Source organism: Hordeum vulgare, chromosome 1H (assembly GCF_904849725.1).
Source record: "Hordeum vulgare subsp. vulgare chromosome 1H, MorexV3_pseudomolecules_assembly, whole genome shotgun sequence".
Taxonomy (NCBI): domain Eukaryota; kingdom Viridiplantae; phylum Streptophyta; class Magnoliopsida; order Poales; family Poaceae; genus Hordeum; species Hordeum vulgare.
In genome coordinates, this window is record NC_058518.1 from 346,974,863 (window position 1) to 346,995,225 (window position 20,363).

Below are 20,363 nucleotides of genomic sequence, written 5' to 3' on the forward strand. Positions count from 1 at the left end.
GGGGGGCTTGTGGCCACCTCGTGTGCCTCCCGGACTCCATTTTCTTGCGGAGTACTCCTTCTGGTCGGAAAAAAATCATTATATATTCTCCTGAAAGGTCTGACCCTCGTATCACGCGATTTTCTTCTGTTTTCGTTTCGAGCCTGTTTTTTACCACAGATTTAGAGCAAGGATGCCGTCTCAGGAGTCTGTCAGGGAGAACAACCTCCCTCAAGTATATGGAGAAGTAAATGCTGATCTGAAAAGAATGGAGGTCATGGAGGCTAAGTAAAGGCTACCTAAAGAAGCCAAGGGCAAAACTAAGGAGAAGAATCAGGCGTGGGACGAAGTATAATGTGTGTTCAACAAGGAAGAAGTTGAAGAAGTGGATTTCCTCCAACCCTACCTCCACCTACTGTCTCCATCCTTGATTGAACTCTTGAGGTTTTGTGAAACAACTCGTGCTCGCAATACTTATCTCACTCGTCAAGTTGTTTTGCTGGAGCAACATATCACAGATCTCCAAGGTATAAATCAAAGATTAATGGCCCTCTTGGAATCAAAGATTGCAACAACTCCACCACCATCATTTCCAAACGAAGACAACTAAGCATGGGTATGGGCAATCCCCTTGGCTTGTGCCAAGCTTGGGGGAGTTGCCCCGGTATCGTATCACCATCACATCTTTTGCCTTTACCTTTGTTTTAGTTTGTTCCTTTTCAGTTTTCTCTTTCTCTAGTAGAATAAAGGTCTTAGTGTTTTAGGCTTGAGTTTTGCTTTGTGTCACCCCCGATGTATTCGAGCTCGTGAGCCATATAATAAAGAGTGTCTTAGTTGAAGGGCCTTGCCTCTTGCCATGATCAAAAGATTGAGAAAAGAACAAAAGCATGAAAGATCATGTAATGATCTTATGGGAAGTGATGTCTTCACATATAAAAATAATGTTGATTGAAACTTGTTGAGGGTAGACAAACGTAGACCTTGGTCATTGTTGCAATTAATAGGAAGTGATAAATAAGGAGAGGTTCACATATAAATATATCATCTTTGACACAATCCATGATTGTGAACACTCACTAAACTATTGCATGCTTAGAAGTAGATGTTGGACAAGGAAGACAACATAATGAATTGTATTTGCTTGGTTCCGAACAATGTTATATTACTAGAGATCCCTTAGCATGCGACGATTGCTTCCACCTCACATTAGCCAAAACTCCCGCACCAAGTAGAGATACTACTTGTGCATCCACAAACCTTCAACCCAGTTTTTCCATGAGAGTCCACCATACCTACCTATGGATTGAATAAGATCCCTCAAGTAAGTTGTCATCGGTGCAAGCAATAAAAATTTCTCCCTAATATGTATGATCTATTAGTGTGTGGAAAATAAGCTTTGTACGCACCTGTGATGAGGAAGACATAAAATCGACAGACCGCATAATAAAGTTCTTTATCACATGAGGCAATATAAAGTGACGTTCCTCCGCACTAAGAGGACATTACATCCAAACCTCAAAAGCGCATGACAACCTCTGCTTCCCTCTGCGAAGGGACTTTCTTGTACCTTTAATTTTTGCCCTTGAAAGAGTCATGGTGATCTACACCAATTCCTTATTTCGCCTTTATCTTGGCTAACGTCATATGCTAGGAAAAGATCTATATTCATATGTCAACTTGGAAGTAAGTATTCTTGAATTATTATTGTTGACATTACCCTTGAGGTAAATGGTTGGGAGGCGAAACTATAAGCCCCTATCTTTCTCTGGGTCCAGCTGAAACTTTGATCTCATGAGTACCACATGAGTTGTAGCAATTGTAGAGAACGAAAAGATGATTGAGTATGTGGATTTGCTTTACAAGCTCTTATTTGACTCTTTTTGATGTTGTGATAAATTGCAATTGTTTCAATGACTAAAGGCTATCGGTTGTTGATTCTCGGTAAGGTTCTTGATCCATGCTTTACTTTATGAAGGAATTGTCACTTTAGCATAAGAGATGATATGATGGTATTGCTGTTCTGATCATGATCATGATGCCTCATGTTCGTATTTTGTTTTGTTGACACCTCTCTCCCTAAACATGTGGGCATGTTTATTGATCAAGGCTTTCGCTTCAGGACAAATGAGATCTAAGCTTGGGGGAGTTGATACGTCCATTTTGCATCATGCTTTCATGTTGATATTTATCGCTTCTTGAGCTGTTATTTCACTTCACGGTACAATACTTATGCCTTTTCGCTCTTATTTTGCAAGGTTTACATGAAGAGGGAGAATGCCGGCAGCTGGAATTCTGGCCTGAAAAAGAAGCAAGTTTGAGATACCTATTCTGCACAACTCCAAAAGCCGTGAAAATCAACGTGGATTTTTTTTGGGATTTATAAAAAATACTGGGCCGAAGAAGTGCCGGAGGGCGCCAGCAGGGGGGCCACAAGTCTGTTAGGCGCGTCCACCCCCTGGCCGCGCCTAGGGGGCTTGTGGGCTCCCAGCTGGCCCTCTGGCTCCCCCCTTTTGCTACAAGAAGGGTTTCGGTCTGGAAAAAAATCAAGAGGAGGCTTTTCGGAGGATTCGCCGCCGCCACAAGGCGGAACTTGAGCAGAACCAATCTAGAGCTCCGGCAGGACGATCCTGCTCGGGAAACTTCCCTCTCGGAGGGGGAAATTGTCGCCATCATCATCACCAACACTCCTCTCATCGAAGGGGACTCATCACCATAAACATCTTCATCAGCACCATCTCATTTCCAAACCCTAGTTCATCACTTGTAACCAATCTCCGTCTCGCGACTCCGATTGGTACTTGTAAGGTTGCTAGTAGTGTTAATTACTCCTTTTAGTTGATGCTAGTTGGATTACTTGGTGGAAGAGTTTATGTTCAGATCTTTGATGCTACTCATTACCTCTCTGGTCATGAATATGATTATGCTTTGTGAGTAGTTACTTTTGTTCCTTGGGATAAGTCATGCTATAAGTAGTCATGTGAATTTGGTATTCGTTCGATATTTTGATGTTGGGTAACGTAGCATAAATTCAAAATTTTCCTACGCATGTTCAGATCTTCCTATGGAGAGACCAGCAACAAGAGAGGGGTAAGAGCATCTTCGTACCTTTGAAGATCGCTAAGCGGAAGCGTTGCTAGAACGCGGTTGATGGAGTCGTACTCGCGGCGATTCCGATCTAGTGCCGAACAACGGCACCTCCGCGTTCAACACACGTGCAGCCCGGTGACGTCTCCCGCACCTTGATCCAGCAAGGAGGAGGGAGAGGTTAGGAAGAAGTCCAGCAACACGACGGCGTGGTGTTGGTGGAGAGACGAGGTCTCCCGGCAGGGCTTCGCCAAGCGCCGGCAGAGAGGAGGAGGGAGAGGAGCAGGGCTGCGCCGAGAGAGAGATGAAAACCGTGTGTCAAACAGCCCCGAACCCTCATCTATATATAGGGAAGAGGGAGGGGGCGCAGCCCCTAGGGTTCCCACCCCCAAGGGGTGCGGCAGCCCCAGGTGGGAGAGGGGGCGGCGGCCAGGGCAGGGAGGAGGGGTGGCGCACCCCTCTGGTGGGCCTTAGGCCCACCTGTGCTAGGGTTCCCCCCTTCCCCCCTTTCTCTGGTGCGCATGGGCCGGGTGGGGGGCGCACCAGCCCACTTAGGGGCTGGTTCCCTTCCCCACTTAGCCCATCTAGCCTCCCAGGGTCGTTGCCCCCTTCGGTGGTCCCCCGGGACCACCTCCGGTGGTCCCGGTGGTCCCGGTACGTTACCGGTGACGCCCGAAACACTTCCGGTGTCCAAAACCATCCGTCCTATATATCAATCTTTACCTCCGGACCATTCCGGAGCTCCTCGTGACGTCTGGGATATCATCCGGGACTCCGAACAACTTTAGGTAACCTCGTACAACAATTCCCTATAACCCTAGCGTCATCGAACCTTAAGTGTGTAGACCCTACGGGTTCGGGAGACAGGCAGACATAACCGAGACACCTCTATGGCCAATAACCATCAGCGGGGTCTGGATACCCATGGTGGCTCCCACTAGCTCCACGATGATCTCATCGGATGAACCACGATGTCAAGGATTCAATCAATCCCGTATACGATTCCCTTTGTCTGTCGGTATAGAACTTGCCCGAGATTCGATCGTCGGTATACCTATACCTTGTTCAATCTCGTTACCGGTAAGTCTCTTTACTCGTTCCGTAGCACATAATCGTGTGAGTAACTCCTTAGTCACATTGAGCTCATGATGATGTTCTACCGAGTGGGCCCAGAGATACCTCTCCGTCACACGGAGTGACAAATCCCGATCTCGATTCGTACCAACCAAACAGACACTTTCGGAGGTACCCGTAGTGCACCTTTATAGTCACCCAGTTACGTTGTGACGTTTGATACACCCAAAGCACTCCTACGGTATTCGGGAGTTGCACAATCTCACGGTCGAAGGAAAAGATACTTGACATTAGAAAAGCATTAGCATACGAACAATACGATCTAGTGCTAGGCTTAGAATTGGGTCTTGTCCATCACATCATTCTCCCAATGATGTGATCCCGTTATCAATGACATCTAATGCCCATGATCAGGAAACCATGATCATCTATTGACTAACGAGCTAGCTAACTAGAGGCTTGCTAGGGACACATTGTGATCTATTCATTCACACATGTATTACTATTTCCTGTTAATACAATTATAGCATGAACAATAGACGATTATCATGAACAAGGAAATATAATAATAACCATTTTATTATTGCCTCTAGGGCATATTTCCAACAGTCTCCCACTTGCACTAGAGTCAATAATCTAGTTACATTGTGATGTATCGAACACCCATAGCATTATGGTGTTGATCATGTTTTGCTCGTGGAAGAGGTTTAGTCAACGGGTCTGCAATATTCAGATCCGTGTGTACTTTACAAATATCTATCACTCCACTCTGGACATGGTCCTGGATGGAGTTGTAGCGGCCCTTGATGTGCTTCGTCTTCCGGTGAAACCTGGGCTCCTTGGCTATGGCAATGGCTCCAGTGTTATCACAGAAGAGTGTCATAGGACCCGACGCGCTTGGAACCACTCTAAGGTCGGTGATGAGCTCCTTCATCCAAATTCCTTCATGAGCCGCTTCTGAAGCAGCTATGTACTCCGCTTCACATGTAGATGCTGCCACGACTTCTTGCTTGCTGCTGCACCAGCTCACTGCCCCACCATTCAACACATATACGTATCCGGTCTGTGACTTAGAGTCATCCGGATCTGTGTCGAAGCTAGCGTCGACGTAACCCTTTACAACGAGCTCTTCGTCACCTCCATAAACGAGAAACATTTCCTTAGTCCTTTTCAGGTACTTAAGGATATTCTTGACCGCTGTCCAGTGTTCCGTACCGGGATCACTTTGGTACCTCCCTACCAAAACTTATGGCAAGGTTTATATCAGGTCTGATACATAGCATGGCATACATTAGAGAGCCCACGGCTGAAGCGTAGGGGACAGAACTCATCTTCTCTCTATCTGCTGCCGTGGTCGGCGACTGAGTCTTACTCAATCTCATACCTTGCAAAACTGGCAAGAACCCTTTCTTTGAGTTTTCCATATTGAACTTCTTCAATATCTTGTCAAGGTATGTACTTTTGCGGAAGACCTATGAGGCGTCTCGATCTATCTCTATAGATCTTGATGCCTAATATGTATGCAGCTTCTCCAAGGTCCTTCATTGAAAAACTCTTGTTCAAATAGGCCTTTATGCTCTCCAACATCTCTATATTATTCCCCATCAATAATATGTCATCTACATATAATACGAGGAAAGCTACAGAGCTCCCACTCACTTTCTTGTACAGACAGGCTTCTCCGTAAACCTGTATGAACCCAAACGCTTTAATCACCTCATTAAAGCGAATGTTCCAACTCCGAGATGCTTGCACCAGCCCATAGATGGAGCGCTGGAGCTTGCACACTTTGTTAGCACCCTTAGGGTCGACAAAACCTTCTGGTTGCATCATATACAACTCTTCCTTAAGGTTCCCGTTAAGGAACGCTGTTTTGACGTCCATTTGCCAAATTTCATAATCATAAAAGGCGGCAATTGCTAACATGATTCGGACTGATTTCAGCTTCGCTACGGGAGAGAAAGTCTCTTCGTAGTCAACTCCTTGAATTTGCCGAAAACCCTTTGCGACAAGTCGAGCCTTGTAAACGGTTACATTACCGTTTGCATCAGTCTTCTTCTTGAAGATCCATTTATTTTCTATGGCTCGCCGGTCATCGGGCAAGTCCATCAAAGTCCATACTTTGTTCTCATACATGGATCCTAGCTCGGATTTCATGGCCTCAAGCCATTTGTTGGAATCCGGGCCCGCCATCGCTTCTTCATAGTTCGAAGGTTCACCGTTGTCTAACAACATGATTTCCATCACAGGGTTGCCGTACCACTCTGGTGCGGAGCGTACCCTTGTGGACCTTCGCGGTTCAGTAGTAACTTGATCCGAAGCTTCATGATCATCATCATTAACTTCCTCTTCAGTCGGTGTAGGCACCACAGGAACAACTTCTTGCGCTGCACTACTTTCCTGTTCGAGAGGGGGTGTAATTACCTCATCAAGTTCTACCTTCCTCCCACTTACTTCTTTCGAGAGAAACTCTTTCTCTAGAAAGGATCCGTTCTTGGCAACAAAGGTTTTACCTTCGGATCTAAGATAGAAGGTATACCCAATAGTTTCCTTAGGGTATCCTATGAATACGCATTTCTCCGCTTTGGGTTTGAGCTTTTCTGGTTGAAGTTTCTTCACATAAGCATCGCAGCCCCAAACTTTAAGAAACGACAACTTAGGTTTCTTGCCAAACCATAGTTCATATGGTGTCGTCTCAACGGATTTAGACGGTGCCCTATTTAAAGTGAATGCTGCAGTTTCTAATGCGTATCCCCAAAATGATAGCGGTAAGTCGGTAAGAGACATCATAGATCGTACCATATCTAATAAAGTGCGATTACGACGTTCAGACACTCCGTTGCGTTGCGGTGTGCCAGGCGGCGTTAGTTGTGAAACGATTCCACACTTCCTTAGGTGTGTGCCAAACTCGTGACTCAAATATTCTCCTCCACGATCAGATCGTAGACATTTAATTTTATGTCACGTTGATTCTCAACCTCCCTCTGAAATTCCTTGAACTTTTCAAACGTCTCAGATTTGTGCTTTATCAAGTAGATATACCCATACCTACTCAAATCATCGGTGAGGGTGAGAACATCACGATAACCACCACGAGCTTCGACGTTCATTGGACCACACACATCAGTATGTATTATTTCCAATAAGTCGGTTGCTCTCTCCATTATTCCAGAGAATGGAGTCTTAGTCATCTTGCCCATGAGGCACGGTTCGCATGTTTCAAATGATTCAAAGTCAAGAGACTCTAATAGTCCATCAGTATGGAGCTTCTTCATGCGCTCAACGCCGATATGACCAAGGTGGCAGTGCCACAAGTATGTGGGACTATTATTATCAACTTTGCATCTTTTGGTACTCACACTATGAATATGTGTAACATCACGATCGAGATTCATCAAGAATAAACCATTCACCAGCGGAGCATGACCATAAAACATATCACTCATATAAATAGAACAACCATTATTCTCTGACTTAAATGAGTAGCCGTCTCGCATTAAGCAAGACCCTGATACAATGTTCATGCTTAAAGCTGGTACTAAATAACAATTATTAAGGTTTAAAACTAATCTCGACGGTAGATGTAGAGGTAGCGTGCCGACGGCGATCACATCGACCTTTGAACCATTCCCGACGCGCATCGTCACCTCGTCCTTGGCCAGTCTCCGCTTATTCCGCAGTTCCTGCTTTGAGTTGCAAATGTGAGCAACAACACCGGTATCAAATACCCAGGAGCTACTACGAGCGCTGGTAAGGTACACATCAATAACATGTATATCACATATACCTTTAACGTTGCCGGCCTTCTTGTCCGCTAAGTATTTGGGGCAGTTCCGCTTCCAGTGACCCTTTCCCTTGCAATAGAAGCACTCAGTCTCAGGCTTGGGTCCGTTCTTTTTCTTCTTCCCGGCATCTGGCTTACCGGGCGCGGCAACAGCTTTGCCGTCTTTCTTGAAGTTCTTCTTACCCTTGCCTTTCTTGAAACTAGTGGTCTTGTTGACCATCAACACTTGATGCTCTTTCTTGATTTCTACTTCTGCAGACTTGAGCATCGAGTACAACTCGGGAATGGTTTTCTCCATCCCTTGCATGTTGTAGTTAAGCACAAAGCCTTTGTAGCTTGGTGGGAGAGACTGGAGGATTCTGTCAATTATAGCATCATCCGGAAGTTTGACTCCAAGTGAAGTCAGATGACCGTGTAACCCAGACATTTTGAGTATGTGCTCATTGACAAAACTGTTCTCCTCCATCTTACAGCTAAAGAACTTGTCGGAGACTTCATATCTCTCGACACGGGCATGAGCTTGAAAGACTAGCTTCAGCTCCTGGAACATCTCATATGCCCCGTGTTGCTCAAAACGCCTTTGGAGCCCCGTTTCTAAACTGTATAACATGCCACACCTGACCAGAGAGAGTCATCACTCCGCGCTTGCTAGACGTTCAGAATGTCCTGGGCTGCTGCGGGAGCGGGAGGGTCACCTAGCGGCGCATGAAGGACATAAGCCTTTTTAGCTGCTTCAAGGATGAGCTTCAAGTTGCGAACCCAGTCCGCATAGTTGCTACCATCATCTTTCAGCTTGTTTTTCTATAGGAATGCGTTGAAATTGAGGTTGACGTTGGACATCTACAATATTTATAAAGACAACTTTTAGACTAAGTTCATGACAATTAAGTTCATTTAATCAAATTAAGTATGAACTCCCACTTAAATCGACATCCCTCTAGTCATCTAAGTGATACATGATCCATGTTGACTAACCCGTGTCCGATCATCACGTGAGACGGACTAGTCACCATGGTGAGCAACTTCATGCTGATCGTATTCAACCATATGACTCATGTTCGACCTTTCGGTCTCTTGTATTCGAGGTCATGTCTGTACATGCTAAGCTCATCGAGTCAACCTAGGTGTTTCGCGTGTGTAAATCTGGCTTACACCCGTTGTATGCGAACGTTAGAATCTATCACACCCGATCATCACGTGGTGCTTCGAGACAACGAACCTTCGCAACGGTGCACACTTAGGGGAATACGTTCTCGAAATTTTAAGAGGGATCATCTTATTATGCTACCGTCGTTTTAAGCAATAAGATGTAAATCATGATAAACATCACAATGCAATCATATAGTGACATGATATGGCCATTATCATCTTTGCTCTTTCGATCTCCATCTTCAGGCATTGCATGATCATCATCATCACTGGCGTGACACCATGATCTCCATCATCGTGTCTCCGTGAAGTCGTCACGCCAACTACTACTATCACTACTACTGTGGCTAACCGTTAGCAATGAAGTAAAAGTAGTAAGCACATGGCGTTGCATTGTTGGGGAACGTCGCATGGGAAACAAAAAATTTCCTACGCGCACGAAGACCTATCATGGTGATGTCCATCTACGAGAGGGGATGAGTGATCTACGTACCCTTGTAGATCGTACAGCAGAAGCGTTAGAGAACGCGGTTGATGTAGTGGAACGTCATCACGTCCCTCGATCCGCCCCGCGAACAATCCCGCGATCAGTCCCACGATCTAGTACCGAACGGACGGCACCTCCGCGTTCAGCACACGTACAGCTCGATGATGATCTCGGCCTTCTTGATCCAGCAAGAGAGACGGAGAGGTAGAAGAGTTCTCCGGCAGCGTGACGGCGCTCCGGAGGTTGGTGATGACCTTGTCTCAGCAGGGCTCCGCCCGAGCTCCGCAGAAACGCGATCTAGAGGAAAAACGTGGAGGTATGTGGTCGGGCTGCCGTGGAAAAGTCGTCTCAAATCAGCCCTAAAACCTCCGTATATATAGGTGGGAGGGAGGGGGCCTTGCCTTGGGGTCCAAGGACCCTCAAGGGGGTCGGCCGAGCCAAGGGGGAGGACTCTCCCCCCCCAAACCGAGTTGGACTAGGTTTGGTGGGAGGGAGTCCCCCTTCCTTCCCACCTCCTCCTTTTTTTTTCTTTCTCTCTTGATTTTTTTCTCCTTGGCGCATAGGGCACTTGTGGGCTGTCCCACCAGCCCACTAAGGGCTGGTGTGTCTCCCCCAAGGCCTATGGGCTTCCCCGGGGTGGGTTGCCCCCCCGGTGAACTCCCGGAACCCATTCGTCATTCCCGGTACATTCCCGGTAACTCCGAAAACCTTCCGGTAATCAAATGAGGTCATCCTATATATCAATCTTCGTTTCCGGACCATTCCGGAAACCCTCGTGACGTCCGTGATCTCATCCGGGACTCCGAACAACATTCGGTAACCAACCATATAACTCAAATACGCATAAAACAACGTCGAACCTTAAGTGTGCAGACCCTGCGGGTTCGAGAACTATGTAGACATGACCCGAGAGACTCCTCGGTCAATATCCAATAGCGGGACCTGGATGCCCATATTGGATCCTACATATTCTACGAAGATCTTATCGTTTGAACCTCAGTGCCAAGGATTCGTATAATCCCGTATGTCATTCCCTTTGTCCTTCGGTATGTTACTTGCCCGAGATTCGATCGTCAGTATCCGCATACCTATTTCAATCTCGTTTACCGGCAAGTCTCTTTACTCGTTCCGTAATACAAGATCCCGCAACTTACACTAAGTTACATTGCTTGCAAGGCTTGTGTGTGATGTTGCATTACCGAGTGGGCCCCGAGATACCTCTCCGTCACACGGAGTGACAAATCCCAGTCTTGATCCATACTAACTCAACTAACACCTTCGAAGATACCTGTAGAGCATCTTTATAGTCACCCAGTTACGTTGCGACGTTTGATACACACAAAGCATTCCTCCGGTGTCAGTGAGTTATATGATCTCATGGTCATAGGAATAAATAATTGACACGCAGAAAACAGTAGCAACAAAATGACACGATCAACATGCTACGTCTATTAGTTTGGGTCTAGTCCATCACGTGATTCTCCCAATGACGTGATCCAGTTATCAAGCAACAACACCTTGTTCATAATCAGAAGACACTGACTATCATTGATCAACTGGCTAGCCAACTAGAGGCATGCTAGGGACGGTGTTTTGTCTATGTATCCACACATGTAAATGAGTCTTCATTCAATACAATTATAGCATGGATAATAAACTATTATCTTGATACAGGAATTATAATAACAACTATACATTTATTATTGCCTCTAGGGCATAATTCCAACATGCATCTCATACAATAAATTAAGACAACTCCTATGGCTCCTGCCGGTTGTCATACTCATCGACATGCAAGTCGTGAAACCTATTACAATAACATGATCATCTCATACATCATACATGCAACATCACAACTTTGGCCATATCACATCACATGTCAAAACCCTGCAAAAACAAGTTAGACGTCCTCTAATTGTTGTTGCAAGTTTTACGTGGCTGATTTGGGTTTCTAGCAAGAATGCCTTCTTACCTACGTGACAACCACAACGATGATATGCCAAAGCTATTTACCCTTCATAAGGACCGTTTTCATCAAATCCAATCCGACTATACACCCGCTAGCCACCTTTATGCACGATGTGCATGTTTGTCGGTGGAACCAGTATCACGTAAGCGTACGTGTAAGGTCGGTCCGGGCCGCTCCATCCCACAATACCGCTGGAAAAGAATAGGACTAGTAACGGCAAGCAAATTGACAAACCATCGCCCACAACTTTTGTGTTCTACTCGTGCAAAGAATCTACGCATAGAAAACCTGGCTCGGATGCCACTTTTGGGTAACGTAGCATAAATTCAAAATTTTCCTACGCATGTTCAGATCTTCCTATGGAGAGACCAGCAACGAGAGAGGGGTAAGAGCATCTTCGTACCTTTGAAGATCGCTAAGCGGAAGCGTTGCTAGAACGCGGTTGATGGAGTCGTACTCGCGGCGATTCCGATCTAGTGTCGAACAACGGCACCTCCGCGTTCAACACACGTGCAGCCCGGTGACGTCTCCCGCACCTTGATCCAGCAAGGAGGAGGGAGAGGTTGGGAAGAAGTCCAGCAACACGACGGCGTGGTGTCGGTGGAGAGACGAGGTCTCCCGGCAGGGCTTCGCCAAGCGCCGACAGAGAGGAGGAGGGAGAGGAGCAGGGCTGCGCCGAGAGAGAGATGAAAACCGTGTGTCAAACAGCCCCGAACCCTCATCTATATATAGGGAAGAGGGAGGGGGCGCAGCCCTTAGGGTTCCCACCCCCAAGGGGTGCGGCAGCCCTAGATGGGAGAGGGGGCGGCGGCCAGGGCAGGGAGGAGGGGTGGCGCACCCCTCTGGTGGGCCTTAGGCCCACCTGTGCTAGGGTTCCCCCCTTCCCCCCTTTCTCTGGTGCGCATGGGCTGGGTGGGGGGCGCACCAGCCCACTTAGGGGCTGGTTCCCTTCCCCACTTAGCCCATCTAGCCTCCCGGGGTCGTTGCCCCCATCGGTGGTCCCCCGGGACCACCTCCGGTGGTCCCGGTGGTCCCGGTACGTTACCGGTGACGCACGAAACACTTCCGGTGTCCAAAACCATCCGTCCTATATATCAATCTTTACCTCCGTACCATTCCGGAGCTCCTCGTGACGTCCGGGATCTCATCCGGGACTCCGAACAACTTTCGGTAACCTCATACAACAATTCCCTATAACCCTAGCGTCATCGAACCTTAAGTGTGTAGACCCTACGGGTTCGGGAGACATGCAGACATGACCGAGACACCTCTCTGGACAATAACCATCAGCGGGGTCTGGATACCCATGGTGGCTCCCACTAGCTCCACGATGATCTCATCGGATGAACCACGATGTCAAGGATTCAATCAATCCCGTATACGATTCCCTTTGTCTGTCGGTATAGAACTTGCCCGAGATTCGATCGTCGGTATACCTATACCTTGTTCAATCTCGTTACCGGTAAGTCTCTTTACTTGTTTCGTAGCACGTCATCGTGTGACTAACTCCTTAGTCACATTGAGCTCATGATGATGTTCTACCGAGTGGGCCCAGAGATACCTCTCCGTCACACGGAGTGACAAATCCCTATCTCGATTCGTACCAACCCAACAGACACTTTTGGAGGTACCCGTAGTGCACCTTTATAGTCACCCAGTTACGTTGTGATGTTTGATACACCCAAAGCACTCCTACGGTATCCGGGAGTTGCACAATCTCACGGTCGAAGGGAAAGATACTTGACATTAGAAAAGCATTAGCATACGAACAATACGATCTAGTGCTAGGCTTAGAATTTGGTCTTGTCCATCACATCATTCTCCCAATGATGTGATCCCGTTATCAATGACATCTAATGCCCATGATCAGGAAACCATGATCATCTATTGACTAACGAGCTAGCTAACTAGAGGCTTGCTAGGGACACATTGTGATCTATTCATTCACACATGTATTACTATTTCCTGTTAATACAATTATAGCATGAACAATAGACGATTATCATGAACAAGGAAATATGATAATAACCATTTTATTATTGCCTCTAGGGCATATTTCCAACAATGTTGTATGTTGTTTTTCCTCTAGTGGTGTTATGTGAACGTCGACTACATAACACTTCACCATTATTTGGGCCTAGAGGAAGGCATTGGGAAGTAGTAAGTAGATGATGGGTTGCTAGAGTGACAGAAGCTTAAACCCTAGTTCATGCGTTGCTTCGTAAGGGGCTGATTTGGATCCACTAGTTTAATGTTATGGTTAGACTTTGTCTTAATTCTTCTTTCATAGTTGCGGATGGTTGCGAGAAGGGTTAATCATAAGTGGGATGCTTGTCCAAGTAAGGGCAGTACCCAAGCGCCGGTCCACCCACATATCAAACTATCAAAGTAACGAACGCGAATCATATGAACATGATGAAAACTAGCATGACAGAAATTCCCGTGTGTCCTCTGGAGCGTTTTTCCTCCTATAAGAGTTTGTCCAGGCTTGTCCCTTGCTACAAAAGGGATTGGGATACTTTGTTGCACCGTTGTTACTTTTGTTACTTGCTACGAATCATCTCACCACACAACCACTTGTTACCGATAATTTCAGTGCCTGCAGATATTACCTTGCTGAAAACCACTTGTCAGATCCTTCTGCTCCTCGTTGGGTTCGACACTCTTACTTATCGAAAGGACCACGATAGATCCCCTATACTTGTGGATCATCAGACGGTTCGAGGGACGTGAAGACGTTCCACTACATCAACCGCGTTTCTTAACGCTTCCTGCTGTGCGATCTACAAGGGTACGTAGATCCAAATCTCCTCTCGTAGATCGACATCACCATGATAGGTCTTCGTGTGCGTAGGAATTTTTTTGTTTCCCATGCAACGTTCCCCAACAGGTCCATCCAGACATCGGCGCAGAAGGCGCCGAGTAGGATCTCTCGAGAGGGGGGACCACATCGGCTGGCCCACCAGCACGGGAGGCCATAACCTCCTTTTTTTTGTTTTTTTTTGTTTTTTTTGTTTTTTTACTTTTGTTATATATATATATATAAACACTATTGAAATGTTTGAATAATGTTGAACAAATTTTGAAAATTGTTGAATTGGTATTTGAAAAATGTTGATATTGTATATAATATGTTAATAGAGCATTTGAAAAAAAATGTTGAACAAGTATTTGATTTTTTTTAATAAATATAAAAATGTTTAACAAGTATTAAATAATGTTGAACAAGTATTTGAAAAAATGTAGATCATGTATATAAAAATGTTGAACAAGTATTTGGATAGTGTTGAAAAAGTATTCAAAAACGTTGAATAAGTACTAAAAATGTTGAACAAGTATTTGAAATTGTTGAATAAGTATGAAATATGTTGAACAAGTATTTTTGAAAATGTTGAGTAAGTATTCACAAAATGTTAAACGTCTATTTGAAAAATATTGAACATGTATTTAAAAAATGTTGAATAAGTATTAAAATATTGAAGAAGTATTCAAAAAAATAGCCCACGAGCTAGCAGCCCTTAGAAAAGAAACATTGAAAACTCAGTTCGACTCTTTTTAAGTTGGTCCAACCTACTAGTTCATCACCAATGTAATCCTAGCCCCTTGGCTAGCAACCCTTGTTGCGAGCGAGGAGATCATGGTTTAAATTCCTCCCGACGCTCTTTTTCTTTTTTATTCTATTCAAGAGCCCATTATTGGGCTGGTCCGTTATTGTAGCGTCGACATGATCGAACATTCTCACCTCGCTTAAGGCAAAAAATAGTCGTCGCGCATCCCCGCTACCTATTACGGGGTAGGCCCATGTTGGTCAAAATCTAATGGAAGCTCGTGGCCCAAGCCTATATCTTATAAAGGTATCGAAACACCATCCACGCGTCAAGAAATGTAGCCTACTCAGACGAAGTCACGACATTGATTCATTGGGATGAGATACGTATGAGCACGCGGGTGAATCACCACTTGGGCAGAAGATGCACACCAATCAGGAACATTAACTAAAGTGTTATGATCGTCGGTGGAAGTGTGAGTTACTAGGCATCATTGGAATGATGTTTGTGAATTTTCATCTGCATCACGAGCTGTGGGATCTAGCCTGATCTACTATCTGAGTTAGCTAGCGCACATGGGATTGGGTGTGTTGAACCACACAACATTGGTGACTCTTGTTAGAGTATATATAATATAGCCAAGTACCCTTTTGTACTTATCCCATTGTATAAGGAGTTTTCTGCATATATTCCATACCTGTATATATATATATATATATATATATATATATATATATATATATATATATATATATAAAATACAAGTTGCTTATTCTTAACATGGTATTACAGTCTACGTTTTTTAGCATGTGCAACTCGTGCTTGATCCTCTTCTCGTCACCGCCGCCGCCGTGTTTTGTCTGGTCCGGCTGCTGCTTCCTCCTCCCGGCCAAGGATCCAGTCGCGCTGGTTGATGTTGTCGATCGCCTCTGCCCTGCAGTCGATCTCGGGCCGCCCAGTCTCCCGTCCCGATCTAGCCACCGACCGCTGGGTTTCTCCCGATTGGATCGACCCCCCTCCGGATCGCAGTCAACCCCGCCACCAACCCCGCTCCGGATCCAACCACCGGTCGCTGGGTTTCTCCCGCTCGCAGTCAACCCCGCCACCAACCCCGTTCCAGCCAACGCTCGCTGGATTTTGCCTCCAGGTGTCCTCTGCTACAGTTCCGCCGGATTCCGCTGGCGGTCTCGCTGGACTTTGACGCAGCCTCCGTCGTGCCGGTCCTTCGCTGCCCCAATCCGGTCTCGCCCTCGCCGGTCCTCTGCTGTAGCCGCCGATTTCGCCGGATCTCGCTACTGCTGCTGCAGCACTCCGTCGTTCCTCCAGGCCGGGTGGATTTCCAGATCGCGCAACCTCCAGGTCGGGTTCCAGATCGAGCAGAGTAGCCTCGAGGCCGGGTCCCGGATTCCCACGCAACAGATTGATTCTGCCCTGCCCGCACGAGTGTCGAGTGCGAGTGCGAGTTGATGTTTTCTATGTGTTTTTTACTTTTGAGGTTTATAATACCAAACGAAGTCGAGTTGCCTCAATTTTTTATGATATTTCCTAGACCAAAAGAAGACGTGGAAGCTTCGGGAGAGGGCTGGAAGTCACACGAGGGAGGCACAAACCAACAGGGCGCGACCGGGGGGTCGACACGCCCTGATGGCTTGTCCCTACCTACTATCCCCTCCACCTCCATTCTCTACCATATAAATTCACATATATTTCAAAAACCCTAAATATTAAAGAGAAATACTTTTTTCGTCGTCGCAGTCTCTGTTCCATGACGATCCCATCTGGAGCTTCGTTCTGGCACCCTTTCGGAGGGGGATCAATCACGAAGTGCCTCTTCATCTACCTTGCTGCCATCGTGATGATGTGTGAGTAGTTCACCAAAGACCTATGGTCCGTAGTTAGTACCTAGATGGTTATCTCTCTCTTGATCTTCAATACAATGATCATCGCATCTATGCTTTGATCTATCTAATGTAATTCTTTTGTATGGTGTGTTGTTGGGATCCAATGAATTATGGGTTTATGTTTAGATTATTCACGAAAAGTATTTGGGTCTTCTGTGAAGTTATTATGATTCTTATTTGCATGATCATCATACCTTCGTAATTCTCTCTCGTATAATGAATTGCTTAAGCCAAATAGTTTGGTATTCCTTCAATGAGAAGGGTGCCGACTGTCTCGGCTGGTGGCGGCAGGGCCCGTTGCTCCTGTCCATTCCATCGCGGAACAGCGCTGCAACGGGATTCCAGGTCGGCTGCCTGAACCGATGGCAGCAGACTCCAGCTGCCTCGCCCGGCATGTGCTACACATCACCTGACGCATGTGTCGTCAGAATGGTACGGAGTCTTTTCTCGCAATGCACTTCACGGATGGTCTTTTCTCGCAAATCGATTCATCTAGTGGTGCCTTAAACAAAAATCCCTGTGTATCGAGTGTGTATGGCTGAGAAAGCACGGGACGGAGGGGGATGATGCCACGTTTGTCATCTCGTAAAAGTCCGTTAAGGCTGTCCGTATATTTAGCATTATTGGGACGGAGGGAGTGTAAACGACTATGACTCCCTGGTCAACTCAATCCCCGTTCCCAAACACGCAATCCCGAACGCCGCGAGCAGAGCAGAGCAGGAGCATTCCCACCGCGGCACCATGGCAGCCCCGCCGTCCCACCCGTTCGTCTACATCGACGCCGAGGCGCTCCACGCCGTCCTCCCCTTCCCGTCGCTGATCTCCCACCTCCGCACGGGCCTCCCCGCCTTCTCCGGGGACATCCACTGCCCGCAGCGCGTCTCCTTCCCGGTCCCCACCTCGCCCTCCGCGGCGCTGCTCCTCATGCCCTCATGGTGCGCCCACCCCTCGCTCCCCTACCTCGCCCTCAAGGCCGTCACCTCCTTCCCCGCCAACTCCCCGCGCAACCCCTCCATCCACGCAACTGTCTCCCTCTTCAGCTCCGCCTCCGGCGTTCCCCTCGCGTCCGTCGACGGCTCCGTGCTCACCCTCCTCCGCACCGCCGCGGTCTCCGCCCTCGCCGCCTCCCTCCTCGTCTCCCCCTCCCGCCCCCCCTCCACCCTCGCGCTCGCGGGCGCCGGGGCCCTCGCGCCCTACCTCGCCGAGGCGCACCTGTCCGCCCTCCCCTCACTCTCCCGCATCTTGGTGTGGAACCGCACCAAGGCCAAATCCGCCGCACTCGTCGCCAAGCTCCGGCACGCGCACCCGGGGGTGGCCGTCGAGGAGGTCGACGGCATGGACGAGGCGGTGTCCGCGGCGGACATCGTGAGCTGCGCGACGGGGTCGCAGGAGCCGATCGTGCGGGGGGAGCTGCTGAGGCCCGGGGCGCACCTGGACCTGGTGGGGTCGTTCACGCCGGCGATGCGGGAGTGTGACGACGAGGCGCTCCGTCGGGGCAGGGTGTTCATCGACTTCGAGGCGGCGCTGGAGGAGGCCGGGGAGCTTGTGGGTGCGATGCAGCGCGGCGTGCTGCGGAGGGAGGATGTGGCAGGGACGCTCGCGGAGTTGGCCGCCGGGGCCGTGGCCGGGCGGCGCAGCGACGATGAGATCACCGTGTTCAAGTCCGTTGGCACGGCCGTGGTCGATCTCTTGGCGGCGCAGTTGGCCTACGAGAACTACATTGCAACCAAGAGCGCGTGAGGTGGATCGATGCATGGAACTCATGGATTGCGCCAAGGCTCTTCTTCTTGCAGGCGGATTGCACTGGCTGTTCCTTCCAAACAGTCATCATCAGCGAAATACAGATAAATAAACCGATCAGATTAGCACTTGCGCTTCTGATCATCAGCTGTGGCACATTCACTTGACGTTAGGCCGATTCGAATAAGGAGGTGTTGTCATCTCATGATACCTTGTCTTTGTATCTGATTCTAATAATATACTGTACTGTGGTTTTTATCAAGGAGAATTACAGTGTAATAGCTTAAGTGTGAACTCAAATCTCTTGTATTGTTGGCATTGTCGCTGAGTGTACTGCAATGTCAGGACTCAGGACCAACATGGCTGCACATCTGGATGCTCTCTCGGAGCTTATGATTTATTGAATTATTGTGCACTCTGTCTATCGGGTGAGGATGAACTCAGACCTTAATATGAGTTTTTTTTTTCAGATAACGGGAGAGACCCTAATAAGTGGGACGAAGCAGATGCAAAAGCATCACCGGATGGTTGTAGTTGAGCCATTTTTATCTTCAGAGCAAGCGATGGACATCATTTGTTGCTTGGTTTTCAATGTTATTAGCCTATATCGCAATTGTAATATAGTATCGATATTCATCTAGACCTGTGACAGCCTAGTTAGCTCGGTTCTCTGCAAAAAAAAACTCATGTTGAGTGACCGACATGTCCTGGAGGACCTGAATTTTGTTGAAGGAACACCGAGCGTAACAGCTCCATGAGCGTCAGAACGAGCTTATAATGTGTCTTGTCTATATTTGGATGGCATTTGCAGGGCCGGTCCTATGTTTGGGAAGGCCCTAGGACAAACTCGGTGACATAGGCCCCTAAGACTATATATATGTGTGTGTCTACTCAAAATAAAATGTATCTGTGTGCTCTATATGAACATACATATTATTTTGGGACGAAGGGAGTATGTCCAACTCATTTACAAGACCTTAAGAGTAAACTTTCAACAACCATACACCCTTAGCTCTAGATTTCTAATAGTAATTATTGGGGAATGTCATATTACAACGAGAAGACTAGAAATATAGCAAAATAAAATAGGTATGATTACCTCAAATAAGAACCAATTTCTAATGACTTGATCGGCCACAATAATGCTTTGGCGCTTCAAAAATAAGTAAAAGCCCCTACGGTGGTTTAATTGAGAGATCACATTGTTTTCTTTTTCTCTTTTGTTCAAAACCAGGCAAGTACTTCTTAGGAAACATTGTAACCTAAAATTATGAAAAGAAAAAAGAGAACACATAGAATTAAAAATTTATGCATTAGATCCTTAACAATAACATACTATGTAGATTGAAAATTGGGGATGCTTGAATTATATACATATTTGTGAATGTGAAACACCAAAAAGATCAGACGACAGTGAAGTGAACTCGCGGTTGCGCATGGTCGGGCGTGAGTGGCCGCCGGCCAAGGCAGGCGGGTAACAACCAACAGGCCAATGGCGGCACATCGGCATGGCGCAAGAGCAAACTGGACGGCGAGCGGCCACATGAATCGCAAAGAATGCAGCGTTTGGCGCTAAGATAAAGCACGAAGACATTCATGATATTATGCTTCCTTCACTTTACTCATGTACTACGTTTTGAGGACGTAG

General features: G+C 47.1%; 1 protein-coding gene across 1 annotated transcript; it reads left to right on the forward strand.

Moving 5' to 3' along the window:
* The first annotated feature begins 17,608 nt into the window (after positions 1-17,608).
* On the forward strand, positions 17,609-19,115 carry LOC123410817 (protein SAR DEFICIENT 4). The gene has a single exon (XM_045103761.1). It carries the CDS (start codon positions 17,717-17,719, stop codon positions 18,713-18,715), a length of 999 nt encoding a protein of 332 aa, XP_044959696.1. The 5' UTR covers positions 17,609-17,716; the 3' UTR covers positions 18,716-19,115.
* Positions 19,116-20,363: the final 1,248 nt, after the last annotated feature.

Bases quoted from the DNA above. Each gene is read 5' to 3' on its own strand.
- LOC123410817 (XM_045103761.1), top strand. From the start codon at position 17,717: ATGGCAGCCCCGCCGTCCCACCCGTTCGTCTACATCGACGCCGAGGCG.